The 16,633-nt window shown below is 42.0% G+C and overlaps 1 protein-coding gene and 1 long non-coding RNA gene across 8 annotated transcripts in view; one reads left to right on the top strand and one right to left on the bottom strand.

The window, feature by feature from the left end:
* Positions 1 to 16,633, bottom strand: part of sox6 (SRY-box transcription factor 6) — a 137,877-nt gene that overhangs the window by 13,554 nt on the left and 107,690 nt on the right. For all 7 annotated transcript variants that reach the window (XM_056371135.1, XM_056371118.1, XM_056371160.1 and 4 more), the window contains 4 exons: positions 13,504 to 13,653; positions 11,103 to 11,283; positions 10,636 to 10,823; positions 895 to 1,000 (listed from right to left, as the gene is read on the bottom strand). In XM_056371135.1, coding sequence (XP_056227110.1) covers positions 895 to 1,000; positions 10,636 to 10,823; positions 11,103 to 11,283; positions 13,504 to 13,653 — 625 coding nt within the window. The remainder of the gene's footprint in view (positions 1 to 894; positions 1,001 to 10,635; positions 10,824 to 11,102; positions 11,284 to 13,503; positions 13,654 to 16,633) is intronic.
* The window catches only part of LOC130165972 (uncharacterized), a 166,376-nt gene that overhangs the window by 115,106 nt on the left and 34,637 nt on the right, over positions 1 to 16,633 (top strand). Inside the window, exon 3 of the long non-coding RNA XR_008827084.1 lies at positions 14,621 to 14,684. This is a non-coding gene — a long non-coding RNA (uncharacterized LOC130165972). The remainder of the gene's footprint in view (positions 1 to 14,620; positions 14,685 to 16,633) is intronic.

Raw genomic sequence — 16,633 nt, 5'->3', positions numbered from 1 at the left:
ACGGGTGGGATGGGATCTGCTTCTGTGGCTCGCATGGGAAAAATGTCAATGAATCCACTAAATACACCTCTAATTCTCATCTTCAGGATTGGGTGTGATGTGAAACTAGAAAAGTAAAAAAATACGTTTGCTTTGGAGTTGGTAAACAAATTTTTTTTTATGGGAAGTAGAAAAAACATTACTTTTTTTTATAAAAGTCTACGTGAACCAATTATGCGGGAGCATTTCTTTCTAAAACCGATGGGAAATGTGTCTAAGATGCTATTTAAAGTTGTTGATAGCTTACATTGTCCTGAGAAATATCTTACCCTCTGCCTTGAGACTCTTTGAGGCATCAAAGATGAGTCAGAACCATTTTCCTCTTTGCTCTGGCTCTGAAGTGCCATGGAAACTGCCACAAATATTTATGTCGGACAAACATTGGTGCATGGAGGTACTCCTTGCTCCTGTGTAGGAGCCAGTGCCACAAAAGGAGATGACGCTTTGTCACACTGGTGCAACCCGAATTTACACCCCTGTGCCCAGGACCTCAAACAAGCACAACAGCAACAGGAGCCGAGCTTGGAAAAGAGCCAGCTTTGTCCTCAGACATCCTTGTCCTCCGCTCACCTACCTGTGAAAACCTCGGAGCCACGGCTCATTTCAAACGGCATTCACCCCAACCCCCACATCTCTCTTACACACACGCACATGTTTCTGCACACACCCACACAAACCACTCTACCAATCTAATTCTGAAACACATAGCCAGTAGGAGTAGCGGCCTTTATCAGCCGTCAAAACTCCTTTTGCTTTCAGAGTTTATCAGGAAACATAACATCATCAGATGTGGATGCAGTCAGTTACAATTACATGCAATTAAAACAAAAAAGAGAGAAACTCATGTGGCCATACCATCTAGATCCTCTGGCCTGGTGAGGTCAATAACTCTGTGGCCGATCTTCCCTTCCTCACCCAGCTTGCCGAGGTGGTGCCCAATGCTCTCAAAATGCGCCCTCTCCTGCAGAGAAATACAAACAGTCAGGTACACAAACAAACACATACATGCACGTTTTTACAGTGATAGAATTGTAAAAAATAACCCCATCAGGAATCTGAAATTTTGAAAAGAATGAAAGTGTCTTTGATAAATAGATGTTCTTTTGAAGAGCTGCTCTTTTGACATGAGCTAGATGTAGCTTTTTCCTCTCTCATCTCTCTATTCAGCAGCTGCTATAATGGATGACAGGAGGCAGAGAGACAGTGAGGGCCAGGGGTGCTGTAAATAGATTTACAGAAGGATACTTTGTGATCCCAAGCACACAATGGGGCCGTGGCCCTCTTTGCAGTGCTCAGATTTTCCTCTGTAATCTTCTCCTTACATCCTCCCTTCCAGTCTACGGCGCCCAGAGCTCAGCGCCCATCATTTATTCAGAGTTCATGCTTTGGAGAACACACCGTGTTTTCCCGTTTGTCATGTCGCTTTGTGCTCAGATTAAACTTGGCATCATGTTGTACTTGACACACAATGAAACCCTGTCATTCAGCGCTCCGTGACAATATTAAATGTCATGTCCGTGTGCATTTACAGAATAAAATAACAGCTTTCGGGGGGCCTCTGAATAGTTGCTGCACATTACACTTAATGTATTATGCAAGGGGAGAGTGCCGACTGCTGCTGGCTCCATTGTTGAATGACCTACTTCCTCAGTGAATACACAGGGCATTAGCAAAGGGCTGTCTTCCTCTCTAAAGACTCAACTAGGAGATGGACACTTTGACTCTGCATGATACAAATAATCTCTCCCCCCCTAGGTTTCGCCTGGATGACACTAAAAGCAGGCATGTTGCCACCATTCAGAAAAAAAGCATTTGTTTTACTCTCAGGGTGAGCGTTCAGTCTCTGCCAAAGATGTAATGTCTGCACTGACCTCTGCCTCTTTCTTTTCTAAACACGCCTATCACATGCAGTCTGAACAGATACTCAGGTAGAGCCCTCACACAATACTAACAGCTCCCCTGCCACACACACCGACACCAGCACACACATTAATCTTTTAGCCCCGTCTTTGTAATGCATTGCACCGTTTTGTTGTTTTTTCACTTTTCCCCCACAGGGAATGTTTTTCCCTCCTCTAACAGGAGAAGGTGCTAAAAAATTAAGCAGATGTAACTATTGTAAGTAAAAATATTATTTTTTTCAGCTGCATTTAATTTATTTAGTTGTCTTCCCCTGACAAATAAAATCATGTTGCCAACAATAGACATCTGTAATTACAGCACATTTTAGAAAAAAATTAAATTAAGAAACCTTTCTGAAATGTTTTTTTTTCTTTTGTATAACCTTTTTTTTCCTGAGGGTTAAAAAAGATGACAAGATGAAGGATGGAGATAGTTCAAGTCCATTTGAGGCCTTTCACAGTATTTTGATTTTCCTCATGCTTTTATTTATTCAAGAACTATTCCTCAAAAGAAAGGACTGAGAGAGACAGAAAGAGCACTGCAATTTACCATCATACTTGAAGTAGCAGTCATTATTTATAGCCAGCTGAGTGATTCTGATATACAATTAACCACTACCTGCTTATGGCCTGTGATTAGAGCCTGTCTATCTGACGGCCCTTTGCTTACTTAAGTGTTTTCTAATTATGACATATGTGGTGGTCCCTGCTGGGCAAGAGGATGCTTTGTAAAGAGAAGATGGAGTGTGGTGCCTTTCTCGGTGTCACATTCTGTGTAAAGCAACACATGCGCGAGCATGCACGTACACAGAGCCGTATTCATCACCCAGCCACATTATTGCTCTTAATGAAAGAAGCTAGCAGCCCGATGACAAAGTGACTTATGTGCTATTAGCTGGATGGGCAATGGTGCTGCTGTAGATGCTACTTGGACAGTCCACTAGGAAGACACAGCGTTCATGGGTACTGTATATCTGTAATAAAGTAGTCATCTCGTCCCTCTTCTGCGCTTCGCTGGTCCCTCCTGATCAATCAAGTCCTTTTATAAACTCATGATCATTAAGCATCATGTTGGGCTGAGAAGGAGAGAGAACAGGGGCCATCAATCAATGAATTTCATTAATAACTAGCTCAGTGTTGAACTTCTTTCTTCACTGCACAGTCATATGATTAGTGAACATCAGCACATTAGACAGCTGGGAATGAGACTGAATGAGGCTGTTGTTTGAGCATTCTTTGGGGTAGCTTCATTTGACATTAAAAGTATCAGGGGCGTTCTTGTAGTTATATAGAGAACATGTACATATACTTTATACGAGGCAGCATTTTACATACTATAATATAAAGATGTGGTTACATTAAGTATTCCTCCCTTCCCTCTGTTATCTATGCTAATTAATATTAGACTATCTGCAATATGGCACCACAAATTTTCATAAAATTTTATATACTGAGTTTAATATACTTATTGGTTATAAGTTTGGTAATTTATATCTGTGAATTAGAATTATAGTTGAAATTAGGAACATAAATTATCTGCACTGCATCGGGGTTTTGTTTTAAGGCTGGAAAATATTCAGTGAACTAATGCTTCTTTACTGCCCACGCATCAAGTGCTGTGATAAATTAATGGCACTTTTATTATTTTATAGTGTCATTAAATTTTTACTGATCACTCTGACAAAGAGAAGTAGCAGAGGACATGCAGTATCTGGGGAAGCTGGCCTTCCTGCCAGGAAAAGAGAGGGAGAGAGTGAAAGGGAGGGAGCCCATCAGTATATGGCTGATATAAAAAGGTATTTATAATGTGCAGTGCAAGAGAATGATAAAAAAACAACTTTGAACGCAAAAAATACACAAAATGAGTGCTGCTAAATGCTGAAAGGCCTTTGAAAGAAAGGGAACATAAACAAAGTCAAATGAAAGAACAAATCAAGGATGATGAGAAGAGGTAAAGATAAAGAGACAGGAAACAAAAGATGTAACAGTACACATTATTCCCCTCCCAATCTGACCACGACTGCTGGCAAAGCAACCTGTCCCTCCCTCAAATGACTTCAGCATGGAGCTCTCCACCCCAAAACTAAAATTATAGCAGCGCACTCTAAGCTGTAGTGGAAAACTGCCACCCACAATAATCTCATCTGCCCTGCCTGTGCAGTCTTTTGTCTTTAAAGTTTGGTAACAGATGCATTTTGTTCAATTGCACATGGTTGCCCTGTGAAGTCATGAGCCAATCCAGTGAAGTTGCGAGACCCACAGGAAGAGAAAGAGAGAGAAGTATAAAGAGAATAGATAGCGTCAGAGAGTGGAACTTCTTGGGCGAGGGAACCCAGAAGAGCCCTTGTCAGTGCTGTAAAGAGAGCTTTAATCTGGCCGGCCACAGAACATGTGCCGGAGGCCTGCTGCTCTGCCCACAGGGTGTATTCTGGGCAGAGGCGGGTGGCGGACGGCCCTGTGTATTGTGCCTACTCCTGCCCTATATTTAAGCAACACACTGCCAATCCTGACACTCCTTCACTCTCTCCTTTGTAAATAGCTCTGGGCTATATGCAAAGCCATATGGCCTGAGATTGTTCAAATACAGATGAAAGAAAAATACTCTCAGTAGTAAGGTAGACTGTGGTGCAGATCAGCGTGCAGTTGTCAGCTCAGTTTGTTGGGTATCAGTTTGTCTAGAAGTTTTTTTTTTTTTTTTTAAACTTGCCTCTGCTGTTGCTCTAATGAAAGAGCTCAGCCAAGGTGAAGAGATGCTTCACTGTACCAGGCAGTGGTCGTGGCAGAGAGGTTTGGACACTTTGCGTTTAATCAGTCCCAAGTGTTGTTGATCCCTTGACGAAAATGGACAAACCAGGTCCAAAACATAATTTTGTTAATTTTGTTTTAATTTAAATAATAACTAAATACATATTTGCCTTGCTGATAATCACTGATAGTAACTATTTTTTTTCAATTTGTGTGATTTTGTGGCCAAAATGACCTTACTCCATGTTGAGAAAGGAATAAAGTAAACCAGATGCTACAGGCACAGATTAAGCTGGCATGTTTGCTCGCCAAAACATTTTGACATCAGAATGATTATTTAAAGAGAAAACTGCTTCATTTCTTTCAGGCAGCTGGCAGACATGACACATTTTAGTCCTTCCAAAACTCACCGGTTGCCAACTTAAAGTCATATAATAGTCTGGATTTTTTTTGGCCATATATGTATGCATATACAGTAAATGACATGTTTCTGTGAAATCTGACAGCAATCACTACTGTACTTTCTGAGATCTCTAGAGTATTGGTAAAATCTCATCCATGTTTCCTAAGCATTGGAAATTATATGATCGCATGTGTTTAAAATTGTCATGATTGGAACCTTTAACAGCTGCAAGACCCTAAACAGCCGCTTATGTTTGATAATGTGCTGAACTGGCTCTGGTTATATCACACACCTGGTATGTGGCAAGTTGAAGGCAGTGGCTCTCTGACCACAATACAGAGCTTTGTGTATCAAGTGTCAGTCATCACTGTGGTCTGGCCCTCAGAGTCTTCTCTCTGAGGGTCTCAGACTAAGCCCCTCAACAATCTGTCCCAGCCCTGATGGAGACAAAGACTGCACTTTAACATGGCTACAGCTCCTCACAACTCAGCGCCTCATCTGTTTTGTATTTTTATTGTAACCAGTTGCAATGTTATTTATAAGTCTGCAGCTTTCCAGTAGTTTTTGCTAGTTTTGAACCATTTAAATGTTAAGTACATCCAGCCATGCGGTAAACCCACAGTTCCTTTCATTCAGGCTGTTGCACTCTTTTTACCCTGTGCTCTCCCCTTGCTAAAGCTAATGCAGGCAGCAGGAGAATCAACAGTAGCAGCCACAAAAGGCTGGCATCTGTTCTATAGTAGTCATCCTCAACATCACACAGTGCAGAGATGGCCAGCTATTCCAGTCCCATTTGTACTGCCAGGGCATCACCTCATTTGTTTAAAACTGAGGGAAGAAAGGCCTTTAATTAAATTAAGGAGCTTAAACTATGTAAGGAAATGGCGAGCGAACCCCACTCTGGGCTTTGTGCCAGTTTAATGTTTATTGTTTGTTTTTATTAAAAGGATATGCTATCATTATTCAGGATGAGTTATTTTATGTTGGAGAGAAAACAAGTCAAACCCAGAAAAATAAAAACCTAGTCAAAACAATTGGATTTCTTCTGCAGGTCTGGGTGTCTACTTTGGGACATTCTGTGATACTTTTAAATGTATTATACATATTTAACTGTGTGTTGTCCTCAATTAGACTCAGATGTGCTGAAAATGTCATAATTTTAGGAGTGCGTGTTTATGCTCTGCTCCACACTGCTGAGATCATTTGTGTTGACATCATGTACTTTTACGGCTTTCCAGTCCTCAATGATCCAGAACCGTTCTCTCGGTCCTCCTGGGAATTTGAAGTTGAAGCTGAAATCTTCAGCCTTATCAAACCGTCCAGGTTGCAAACAGCAGGATATTAGAAACTGCAGCATTACCAAAGCCCTTTCACACATGGACAAAACCTCAAGACTTGTTGGACACCGGAGCCATTATGTTTCTACTGCAACAATACCATAGACTATAAATGGTTCTTTGTGGTCTATTCTTTTCCTCGCTCTTTGTTGTATGTGCCTTGTGGTGAACGCGGCATCACAGGTCTTTGCCACTGAGGCCAGCAGCTTTTCTGAGCAACTGCAGCAGGCCAGAAATTCACCATGTAAAATGACAACTGTAGAAAATAATGGAGCTACCACCGCCAAATGACCCTACCAAGATGCAGTTTTGATGTCTTTCTGGGGAAGAGGCGAGACAGAGCAAAAGACCTGACCTGGAACAGGAGCCCGCAGACACGCACACTTGCACAGGCGCATATTATACAGAGTCATACATTATTTTTATTCTTTTGGCAAACGTGAACAATTGGACAAAGCATTAATGTAAGCAATCTTCACAATAGCACTTGCTGGCTACAGCCAGTGTCTGGGAGCTGAGCATAATCTAATTTGGATGGGCAAACCCTTGTATGCCAAGGATTTACATTGCAGCCAAAACGCCTTGGTTTGCAATTTCCAAGACAGCAGTCGAAAAGGAGCAGAAAATTGCTTCCAGGGCTGCAGACCAGACAAGATTATATTCAAAGTCTTTGTGAGGGCTTTGCCTGAATAGGGCCCTGGCATCACATACACACACACACACGTACATGCACATGTATGCACGCGCACACACAAAATCACACACATACACATGCAGAAGGGAACAGTATAACCACTATAACCAATAGGTTAGGAGTCTGGATTTTGTGGAGCACCAGTGTAAGCTCCATTTGAATATTTACAGGCTGAGCTTTGGGATACGGGAAATGGACAATTGTAGTCATCAATACTGAGGAGAGGATGTGCTGCAGGGCGGAAAAGGGCAGTTCAATAGGTTAATACACTGGCCTTTCACCTTTTGATTCCAGTTAGGGACATGTCAGCAGAGGAATATATTTCATCCTACACAACCTCCAGGACGTCACATATGCAACATCTATCTGAACTAAAGCACGGGAAATCAGTCGTACCTGACTATGCAGGGATCAACGACAAGGCTTGGCCATTGCCCCAGGGCCAATAAACAGCAGATTTGGGCCACATGACTGGTCTGTCATGTGGCCAAAATGTGATAAGACTTTTATCTCTTTTTCTCTGGTTGGCCAGTGGCCGACTCTCATCTCTGCTGTGCTTTTCCTAACCAGTCACATTGGACACCACCTCAGTCAGGGACTTGAAAGAGATTTTGTTTTCTTTTGTGACAGAGAAAACAGTCATTGAAGCTGAAATTAAATGAATCAAATCAACAAGCAATTTATAATTTACAGTTTCCATACAATGAAAATTCTATCGCTTAATTATGTAAGCTGTATATACTGTCTGAATACAATGAGGGCCACATTTCATTACATTTTCACCTTCACCCATGACCCTGAAAAACAGCATGGCCAGTTATAGCTACAGTGCATAATAGAGGGAAACAATTCAAATGGTTACAAATGGATTGAGATGTACCGTATTTGACTGTAGGCACGCTGGTGCATTCTAGGTAAAAGCTTCCACCGAGTGAGGAGGAGATGGTAAATAATGGAACAAAGTAATTGCCCTCTGCAGACAATAATATCTTTAGATAAATATTTCAAAAAGGTAAATTGCAGAAGGGTTGTAAAAGGTTTTATTGTACTGATGGGATATAGTGAAAACAGACAAATAAAAAGACAAGCAAGAAAATCTGCTCCAGTAAAGCATGAATATTTTACATGTCCTCAGGTTAAAGGCTTATATACTGTAGAACAGAGAGTCTGATCTACACCATGTTCTCCTAGGTCAATGGCCAGGGAGGGAGGGAGAGACAGAGCTCGAGCTATGGTGATAAAGGTTAGGGAGGAATGCATTGTACTGTTCAGACACACTTTGTATGAAAAGATGAATTGATCCATCTGTAAGCAGCACTTAGACCCACTCCTCTGCCCGGTCATTACAGTGGGATAAATCAATATTTAATATCCCCCTCTAACAGCCACACTGGATGATCTTAACCTCTCCTTAATCCCATTTATGTTACCTTTCCAGAATCTTCTTCATGTAAGCTTTCACTATGATAAACTTCCAAACAAGAGACTGGGAGGAAAGCTATTAAAGACCACACCATATTTATGTCAGGTGAGGCGCTTTCTTGAAATATTAATATTCTGAAACTGACCAAAGTGAAAGCTTTTATCCAGGGCATTCAAACCTTTCTAGTCCGTTGGCTTGTATCAGCAAAAGACTCTCTCTCCTTCTCTCTCATTGCACCGCTGAATTACAACCTGCTGTTCTTTATTGCAGCCAAAGGATGAAGATGATGGGGCAATTCTTTTAGCTGACTTGATAAAGCGTGCCTCTAATTTCACACCATCCTAATAGGACCAGTGTCACCGAAACTAAGGGGTGACAATATCTCACTGTGATTTGCACGAGCCAGAGAGTTGAGCATGAGCTCGGTTAAGGTGTCATTCAACAAGACATATAAATGATGTAATGAAAACAGAAACATATTACCTGAGGTGATGCTTTCAATTATTGATATTAGTTGGTCTTGGCCTTGCAAGAAACACACAGCTATGTGTGTGGGATCTCAATTACTTCAAATGAGAGGGTGGTATGATGCACCAATCACATTTTCCACCGGAACTTAGTTTAATTATTATCTGCTATTTTATTTTTGTGTGTCAGTACTATGATCTAACTAGTATGGCCCCTTTATTAGCACTTAACATTTACCTACCCTACCCACCAAGCATACACACACACACACTCACACACACACTATCCCTTTCTTAAAAGCACACTCATGCTTCTCAGGTGGCAAACACAGACAAAAGGTAGATTACAGGTGAGGAGTGACTGACTATTTCAAGCAGAAAATCCTTAAGAAAAAAGAAAAGAAAAGAAAAACAACAAACGAGAAAAGCATCCTCCTCCTCTGAGATGATTGCTTTAACATAGGTTGAACAGACAAGTCCAAAACTCAGAGGAAACAAAACTAAATCCTACAAAAGCAGGGAGTGAAAATACCATTAAGCTCTACCTGCTAAGGACAGGCTGTGAATTTGGCTCCTTACAGGCATTGTTCATTTAGTGCTTTCATGTCATGGCAGATTCGGCTGCTTGGTTGACCACCAGCTACCGTGACTGAGACTGAAAATAGGGTGCTTACATACTCATGCTAAAAGCTTCACATACCATGTTGTGTACCATGAAAACAAAGAAAGCTAAAAACAAGATGATATGCCTGTTTGCTTGTTTAAATTTAAAGAGAAATTATGACATGGTAAAAAAAAAAAAAAAAGACCAAATGTATTGATTCATTCTTGTTAAGATTTTTTTTCTTCTGGTTAGTAAGGGATAAGTGCAGGAGAGCCTACATCTCTGTCCTCTCTGTGGGCTGCACTAATTTATTTGCTTCACTTCAGTAAGAGCATAGTTGATTGCCACCTGCATAGACAGTGATCTCTTCCAAACACCAAATTAGGGGGAAGTCAAAATAGATATTCATTGACTTTTTTACATATACATTGACCTAGTTGAGGCTGTTGGTTGAAAGTATCAGGTACTGAAATATTAATGAGCATCGCTCCCAGTTCCTGCCTGCTCCTCACAGCCAACTGGCAACATGGCATCAAGCTGAAGAGAGGAGGACAGCTTTTTTCTCTCCTTGATTGACTCATCGATTGAAGATATTTTTAAAGGGAATCCCTGGGAGTGTGTGCTCCTGGTACAAAGCAGCCCCATCCTGTGTCAGGGGACGGAGAGGGCTGCAAGTCTGCTTTAATTGGGCAGAGACTTCAGAGTCTTCGTAACCCACACCGGGCACTGCCATGGCCTGTCACGGCCCTCACACCAACATCAACAACGCAGAGCCCTCTAAACACGCACACACAAACATATTCATACTAATTTCAGTAATCGGACATGCACATACTGAAGTATGCCAGCTCTTATCAATATGACCACCCTGGACATGGATTAAAGAAAAATATTAGTCTTAAGAATGACTGCTGTATTAAAATCACCATGTTCCACTTTCTTTAATAGTTTCTTTCCTACACTACTTTTACGAAAAGCTGAACACTCTTGGTGGCGACAGACTATATGATAGTAGTCCTAACCTTGTCAACTCTGCAGTTGTTGAGGCCCACTGAACTGAGGGCGGACAGCTTGGCCTCCATGCCCTGCTGGTGATGTTGCAGCTGTTCCCTCTGGATCTGCTCCCTCATTTTCCGAGCCTCCTGGATGGCCTTCATCACTGTGTCCTGGTCCCCGAACAGCGCGGTAGAGTTTAGGCTTGACAGAATATCTACACACACACACAGTGGAGTTTGGACAGCAAAATTAGTTTGCTAGAATACAGACTCCCCCCCCCAAAAAAAACCCAAAAACAACAATCTCACATAACATCTTGAGAGTGGCATTTATTTGTGAAATATTAAGAAGTACCAAAACAGAACCAAGACCTTGCAATGCGGTTTCCTCAGATGTGAGTGCACAAGTGTGTGTTTGAACGGAGTAAATATGTGTAGGTATGTATGTATGTGTGGGCTCTTGTTTGTAAAGCAGAGAAACTCTGAGGTCTTACCCAGAGATGAGCCCCGTCCCAGGCCTCCTCCGAGTGGGCTGGGGATACCACCCTTGCCGATGAGACTGTTAGGGCTGTTTTTACTGCCAGGGAACAGGTTTTGTGTCGGGGATGTGGGGGATTTGACCAGTTCTGTCGTCTTTGGCCGAGCAGACAGGTTGAGCGGCTGTGTTCCTTCCTCCTACGGCAGCAGAGATAGGAGTATGAGAGAAGACAGATGTGAATAGGTGGCCTTCCCCCCTCCCCTTTTGAAGGAGCTCCGAATTCCCAGACAGCACAGTTCTCTGTTCTTGGTTAATTATAGGATCCCTATTCTGACCCACACCTCCTCCCTGATTCTTCCTTCTCCTTGCTTTTTTCTTCTCTCTTCTCCTCTCCTCTTCTCTCCTCACGTCTCCTCTCCTCTCCTCTCCTCGTCCATCCTTCCCTAGGAGCTGTGCCACTGCGATCTTCCTCACAGTTGCCCAGCGCCTTTGTTCACACTAATTAAAGCAGATTCTGTCTCTCTGTACATCTTCATCTGTTCTCCCTCTCCTCCTCCCTGCTCTCTGTGTCTGCACTCTGGTTCGAAGAATAAATAATGACCAGATAACGGCGGTGCCAGTGATCAAAGACAGCTGTTCCATTCATCAGATGTCGACTTACATTATCTACTTCATTAACTTGTTTTCTAATTTCATTCCTCATTTGTGCATACTTGGTTTTATCACATGCTTTGATATGCCTATTGCTAAAAAAAAATATGATGTGATTCGAGAAAAAAAAAACTAAATAGTGTAGTTCTGAGATGAGGTCAGAGGATGATGCATGTGTTTGTTGCTGTATTTGCTGGGCTGGTTACAGCCTTTTAGAGCAGTTACTGATGTGAGATGAAGAGCACTGTTTTCCACGTTGCCATCCACAGCAGTTTGTGTACTGTGACCAAACATGTTTCATGTGTGGGTACTTGAAAATAAACAATGGGAGGAAGAGGCCAGGCATTCAGACAGAAATAAGCTATGTGACAATTTTTTATGTAATATTAAAATAAATGTAAAATATATTTAAAAAATGTTAAATATCAGAATTGAATTAATTAAAGATATCATCAATTCGTAATTACATATTTAATCATTTCACGCATAAATAAATTCCAAGGTGATGGAGAAGGTGCCCTGTAAAATAAGAGATACCTACGTTGCATTTTGAATAGAAACAACTCAAACATTTGAATCCAAGAAGAGAAATGTCACATTGCACAGCATAAATCCTGTGTGTATACAGCAGTCTTTTGAATCAGATTAGGGCTCATGCTGTCGTTAACAGTATTTTTCAAAGCCCAAGTGTCTCCTTGTCCAAACATATGGCTCAAGCATAGACTGCCCCAAGGCCTTGTTATTGCTGTGCCAATAACAGTTTGTCATGCAGTGAAGCTGAAAGCCGGCAAACAAAACTAAAGGCAAGCTGATTCCACTGCACTGTGGATACAGATGGGAGGATGCCAGTGTATGTTTGCTTTCCATTTATATATGATTCATTTATTTAAAGTACTTAATATTGTAATATTTGGCAACATTTATAATATTTTGACTAGAACTGGTGTTGTATTAATATTGGCCTATTTGGCATCAATCTAACTGACTGAAGTAGTAAAGAGAGAATTGTACTCATGTTATGAAATGACAGTGTTGAGTCAGTTTTAGGGCAATCTTTCAATGTAAATCCCAGGGGGCGGGAGACCTCAAGGATTGTGTGTGTGTGTGTGTGTGTGTGTGTTGTGTGTGTGTGTGTGTGTGTATGAAGAGAAAGCCAGAGTGCCTTGCTACCATTTCAAGGAGATGATTTATGGTTTTTCTCCATTGTGATATTATTAAGCTAAACTACTCCAAATGGGCACATGTTTCTTATTATGACCTTAGTGAGTGGGGATGATGTATACGGCCTTTCCTCTGCATGGAGGTCTAGTGGAGTCATGCCATACAGCAGCAGCAGAAAACACACGTCCTGCATTTGGTTTGTTTACAAGGCAAAAAAAGTAATCAATCCTACTTTTTGCTTCAGTTTTGTCGGCGTTTGTATAGCACTGTTGTAATGGTTTTAATCCATTTCAATTGCATAAAAAGAAGAAAAAAAAACTTTTAGAAGCCATGTGTTCCGCAAATTACTGGCTTGGAGTAGCTATAGCCATAGCAACCATGTCCACAGAGTTCTGGTTAAGAGAGAGAGGGCCTTGTTAAAGCACCACAGATTGATGGCCTGTTAGATGTTGGGCTCAGCACCGGCTGGCTGTAAGTATTGACTGAAGTAGTGAACAGTGTAGATGCTACTTTATTGAGACAACCCCAACTAGGCAAGGCTAGGTCAAGTACCACTCAAGGCCTGGACTGGTGGGTGGGCAGATTGATAGAATTGAGAGTTGTACCTTGACTTGAGTGATGGGGCTGGAGGAACTCTTGTCATTCTTCAGAGAGGAGGGAGAAATGGGCCCACTTGCATTGAGGGGCTGGGGGAGTGGAGGCATCTTGGCTCCAGGAGAGACCTGCATGCTGGCAAGCTGGGCGGCATACAGTTGCTGTAGGGAGGTGGAGAAACCCGCAAGGCGTTAACATCCAAATCCAGCAAACATTCAAAGTTTTATATTCTGTCTTTTCCTCTCCCTAGAACTCTCCGCTTCTGTGTCTGCCTTCATCTCCCCCTCTCTCTCTTTTACGTCTTTCCTCTCTTTCCATGAGGCTGGCAGAGAACCTCCATCAAAGGTCTTAACTGTATTTCAAAGGCTGAACCCAGAGAGAGACAGCAGTCTTAAAAACCACACAGAGATGGCTTTCATTCAAAATACTTGGAGCCCCTATTTTCCACTCATCACAGAGAAAAGTTTGCCGACTGGATGCAAGTGTGTTAGCAAAGATCTCTCATTTCTCTAGATCTACACAGCTTCCTATTGAAGTTTGTAGCCTGTGATTTGTCTCCACAGTGCCATGTGAGACAGTCCCATTCCACAATGTTAGAAACCCAACCTCAGTTGGATTGCCATCACAGAATATTTTAAACACAAGCATTATTAAGGCTTAGAAACCTGCACAAAGAACACTGATGTAATCACCGTTATTTTCCTTGGCGGTAAATCAGTAAGATGTCCAACTGTTGGTGACATTACCACACAAGTGGGTGGTTCAAATGACTGGCGAAGCACTCAATAACACTTCTGCCCATAACAGGGTTGAACTCTGAAAGCTCAATTTACATTTCCACCACTGGACTAATTACACGGCATATACTAGAAAGGGTGGTTAAAGACGTTGATATGAAGGTTTGGAAGTATTTAAAAAAATATATCTGGCGGACCACAGACTGCTAATTGTCTGTTGGATCAGATTTTTGACATAGTAATTCATCTTTTATCCTGGATAAAGTTACAGTTTAATGTCATGACATTATGTTGTGTGTCTATTTTTTTATATCATTAAAATCTGAAACAAATAATACCGGACTGATTTGATTTAATGATTATTTTTGTGCTTGTTTTTCTGTGCCCACAGAGCCCAGCACTCCCGCACCACTGAGACTTCTTTCCGCCCCAGGTCTGCATTGATTGGCCACCAGGTAAGTGATGAAATTGGCTTTTGTCTCCTGCTGCAAATGGCAGGGGTCTGTCAAATAGACCTACTGTCTGGGAAAGAGTGTTACTCCATGTAATCTTAGACCTCACTTCATCAGACAGATAGCGCCCCTTAACTCCCCCACTGGCCTGCTTTCTTCAGACTAGGTAAACCTTACGGTTTGTTGTGTTACTCAGTCAGATGGTGCTGTCAGGGAGAATCTAATTTCTCTTCCTCTGGCCAATCAGCAAACCCTTTCTCATTTCCTGGTCTGACTGGCCATATACAGACTGCATTTGTGTGGAAGGAGAAAAGTGACATGGCCCCGCTGGCCTCACCTTCGGTGGTATAGATGCAGGCTAAAGCCAAACAAAGCACTTTATGTCCACGCACATATCTCCAGATATAAACACATATGTGCTCTTGTAAGAAACTTTATCACTGCCACATAAGCGGCAGTACAAAAGGTCCATTCTTCCAGGGGACCTGGGGATAACAACAGCACATGGGCAGCGGAAATGACAGACTGATTATGTTCCCACAATGATAGCACTGCCCCCACCTCCCTCACAAACAGCCTTTTGTCTCTGACAGGAATGGACACAGGAGCAGACCCAACTCTGTTTTCTCCTCATCTGAGCTAGACTCAGTTAATGTCAGTGGTAAAGGCACTCTGTGTGTCTGTGCATGTGTGTGAGGGGAGAAAAGCAGTGACAGAGAAAGAGAGAGAGAGGGGATACTCCATTCACTGGCTGTCACTCCAGGCTACACATGAGTCTTAGTAGAAGGGCGGAAGCAGAGTCTGTTGGACAGATGTTTGCTAACAGGCCTGTTGCTCTGGCATGCCCCTGACCTTGAATGGGAAGAACTTTATTGTCCCGGAAAAAGAGCGTAATTAGACTTTGCCTCAAATTAGACGCAGTCAGGATGCCCCTTTTCAGCACTGATTAGCAGGTCAGTGCCATAGGGTGAGAAGCAAGAGCTACCCTTGTAACCAGGAACAGTCTACCTCCAAGAGCCAAAGAACAATAAATATAATCAGAGGGAAAGACAGATGAAAGGTGTGTTAACCCACCATACGCTGCTCAAGGACAGATATGAAGTACATCAGTGTTCATTGTTTACAATCTGGATGCTTTTGCCTTGGTGTTATGTTGTGGCTTGGTAAGAAGACAATATGTTTGCAGCATATTACAAAATTGACATTCGGCATTTACTTCAGTTAGAAACAACAACCTCATGAAACATTACAGGAAGTTTTCAGTATAACGGGCAGTTTGATGTCAAAGGCTGAAGGATGATGCATCCTGCCAAGGCTGGTCTCCCTAAGCAGAAGACATCTGCCTGCTTCCCCCAGTTGACTCTCTCACTTCTAATAGCCCCTTCTTCATATCTACTTGCCAGGTGGGGGCAGCAAAAGGTTCATGGTAATGAGGGTCAAGCTGAAAGTCAATGCTCCAACTCTGGGGTATTAGAGGAGTAGGCGAAAGCCTGAGTGGAGCTCGGGGCCCTTCTGTTTCCATTTTCTCTTGCTTTTTACTCTCTACACTCCTAACACTAGTTGTTTTCTTTTTTGCCATCTTCTAGGACACATATTATACTTCTGTTGATGAAAAGCCACAGAGCAGCACACTAAGGCACAGCTTGTATGATGTTAGAAAATTGCAAAAGGAAATAATAGCTAATGAGCTTGCAATGTGGGCGTTAAAAGAAATCTGACGAAAAAGAAATGCACATTACATGCGCTCTCTCAGCTTGACGGAAGGAGCAACTACATGCCATGTTCCATTGTTAAAAGTGTGCTTGTATAACCAGTATTATAATGCAACATTTTTTTTCTTTAGTGCCTTGAAAGGATTTGCCTTTTTCCTCAAAACAGCACTATGTTAATACAGAAATAACAAGCATACATGAGGGGGAGCACAAACACAATCTAAGGTTTTTCTTCTGACC

Source organism: Seriola aureovittata, chromosome 1 (genome assembly GCF_021018895.1).
Source record: "Seriola aureovittata isolate HTS-2021-v1 ecotype China chromosome 1, ASM2101889v1, whole genome shotgun sequence".
NCBI lineage: Eukaryota > Metazoa > Chordata > Actinopteri > Carangiformes > Carangidae > Seriola > Seriola aureovittata.
Note: the sequence above shows the minus strand (reverse complement) of the source record. Positions and strands in the feature narration are given on the sequence as shown.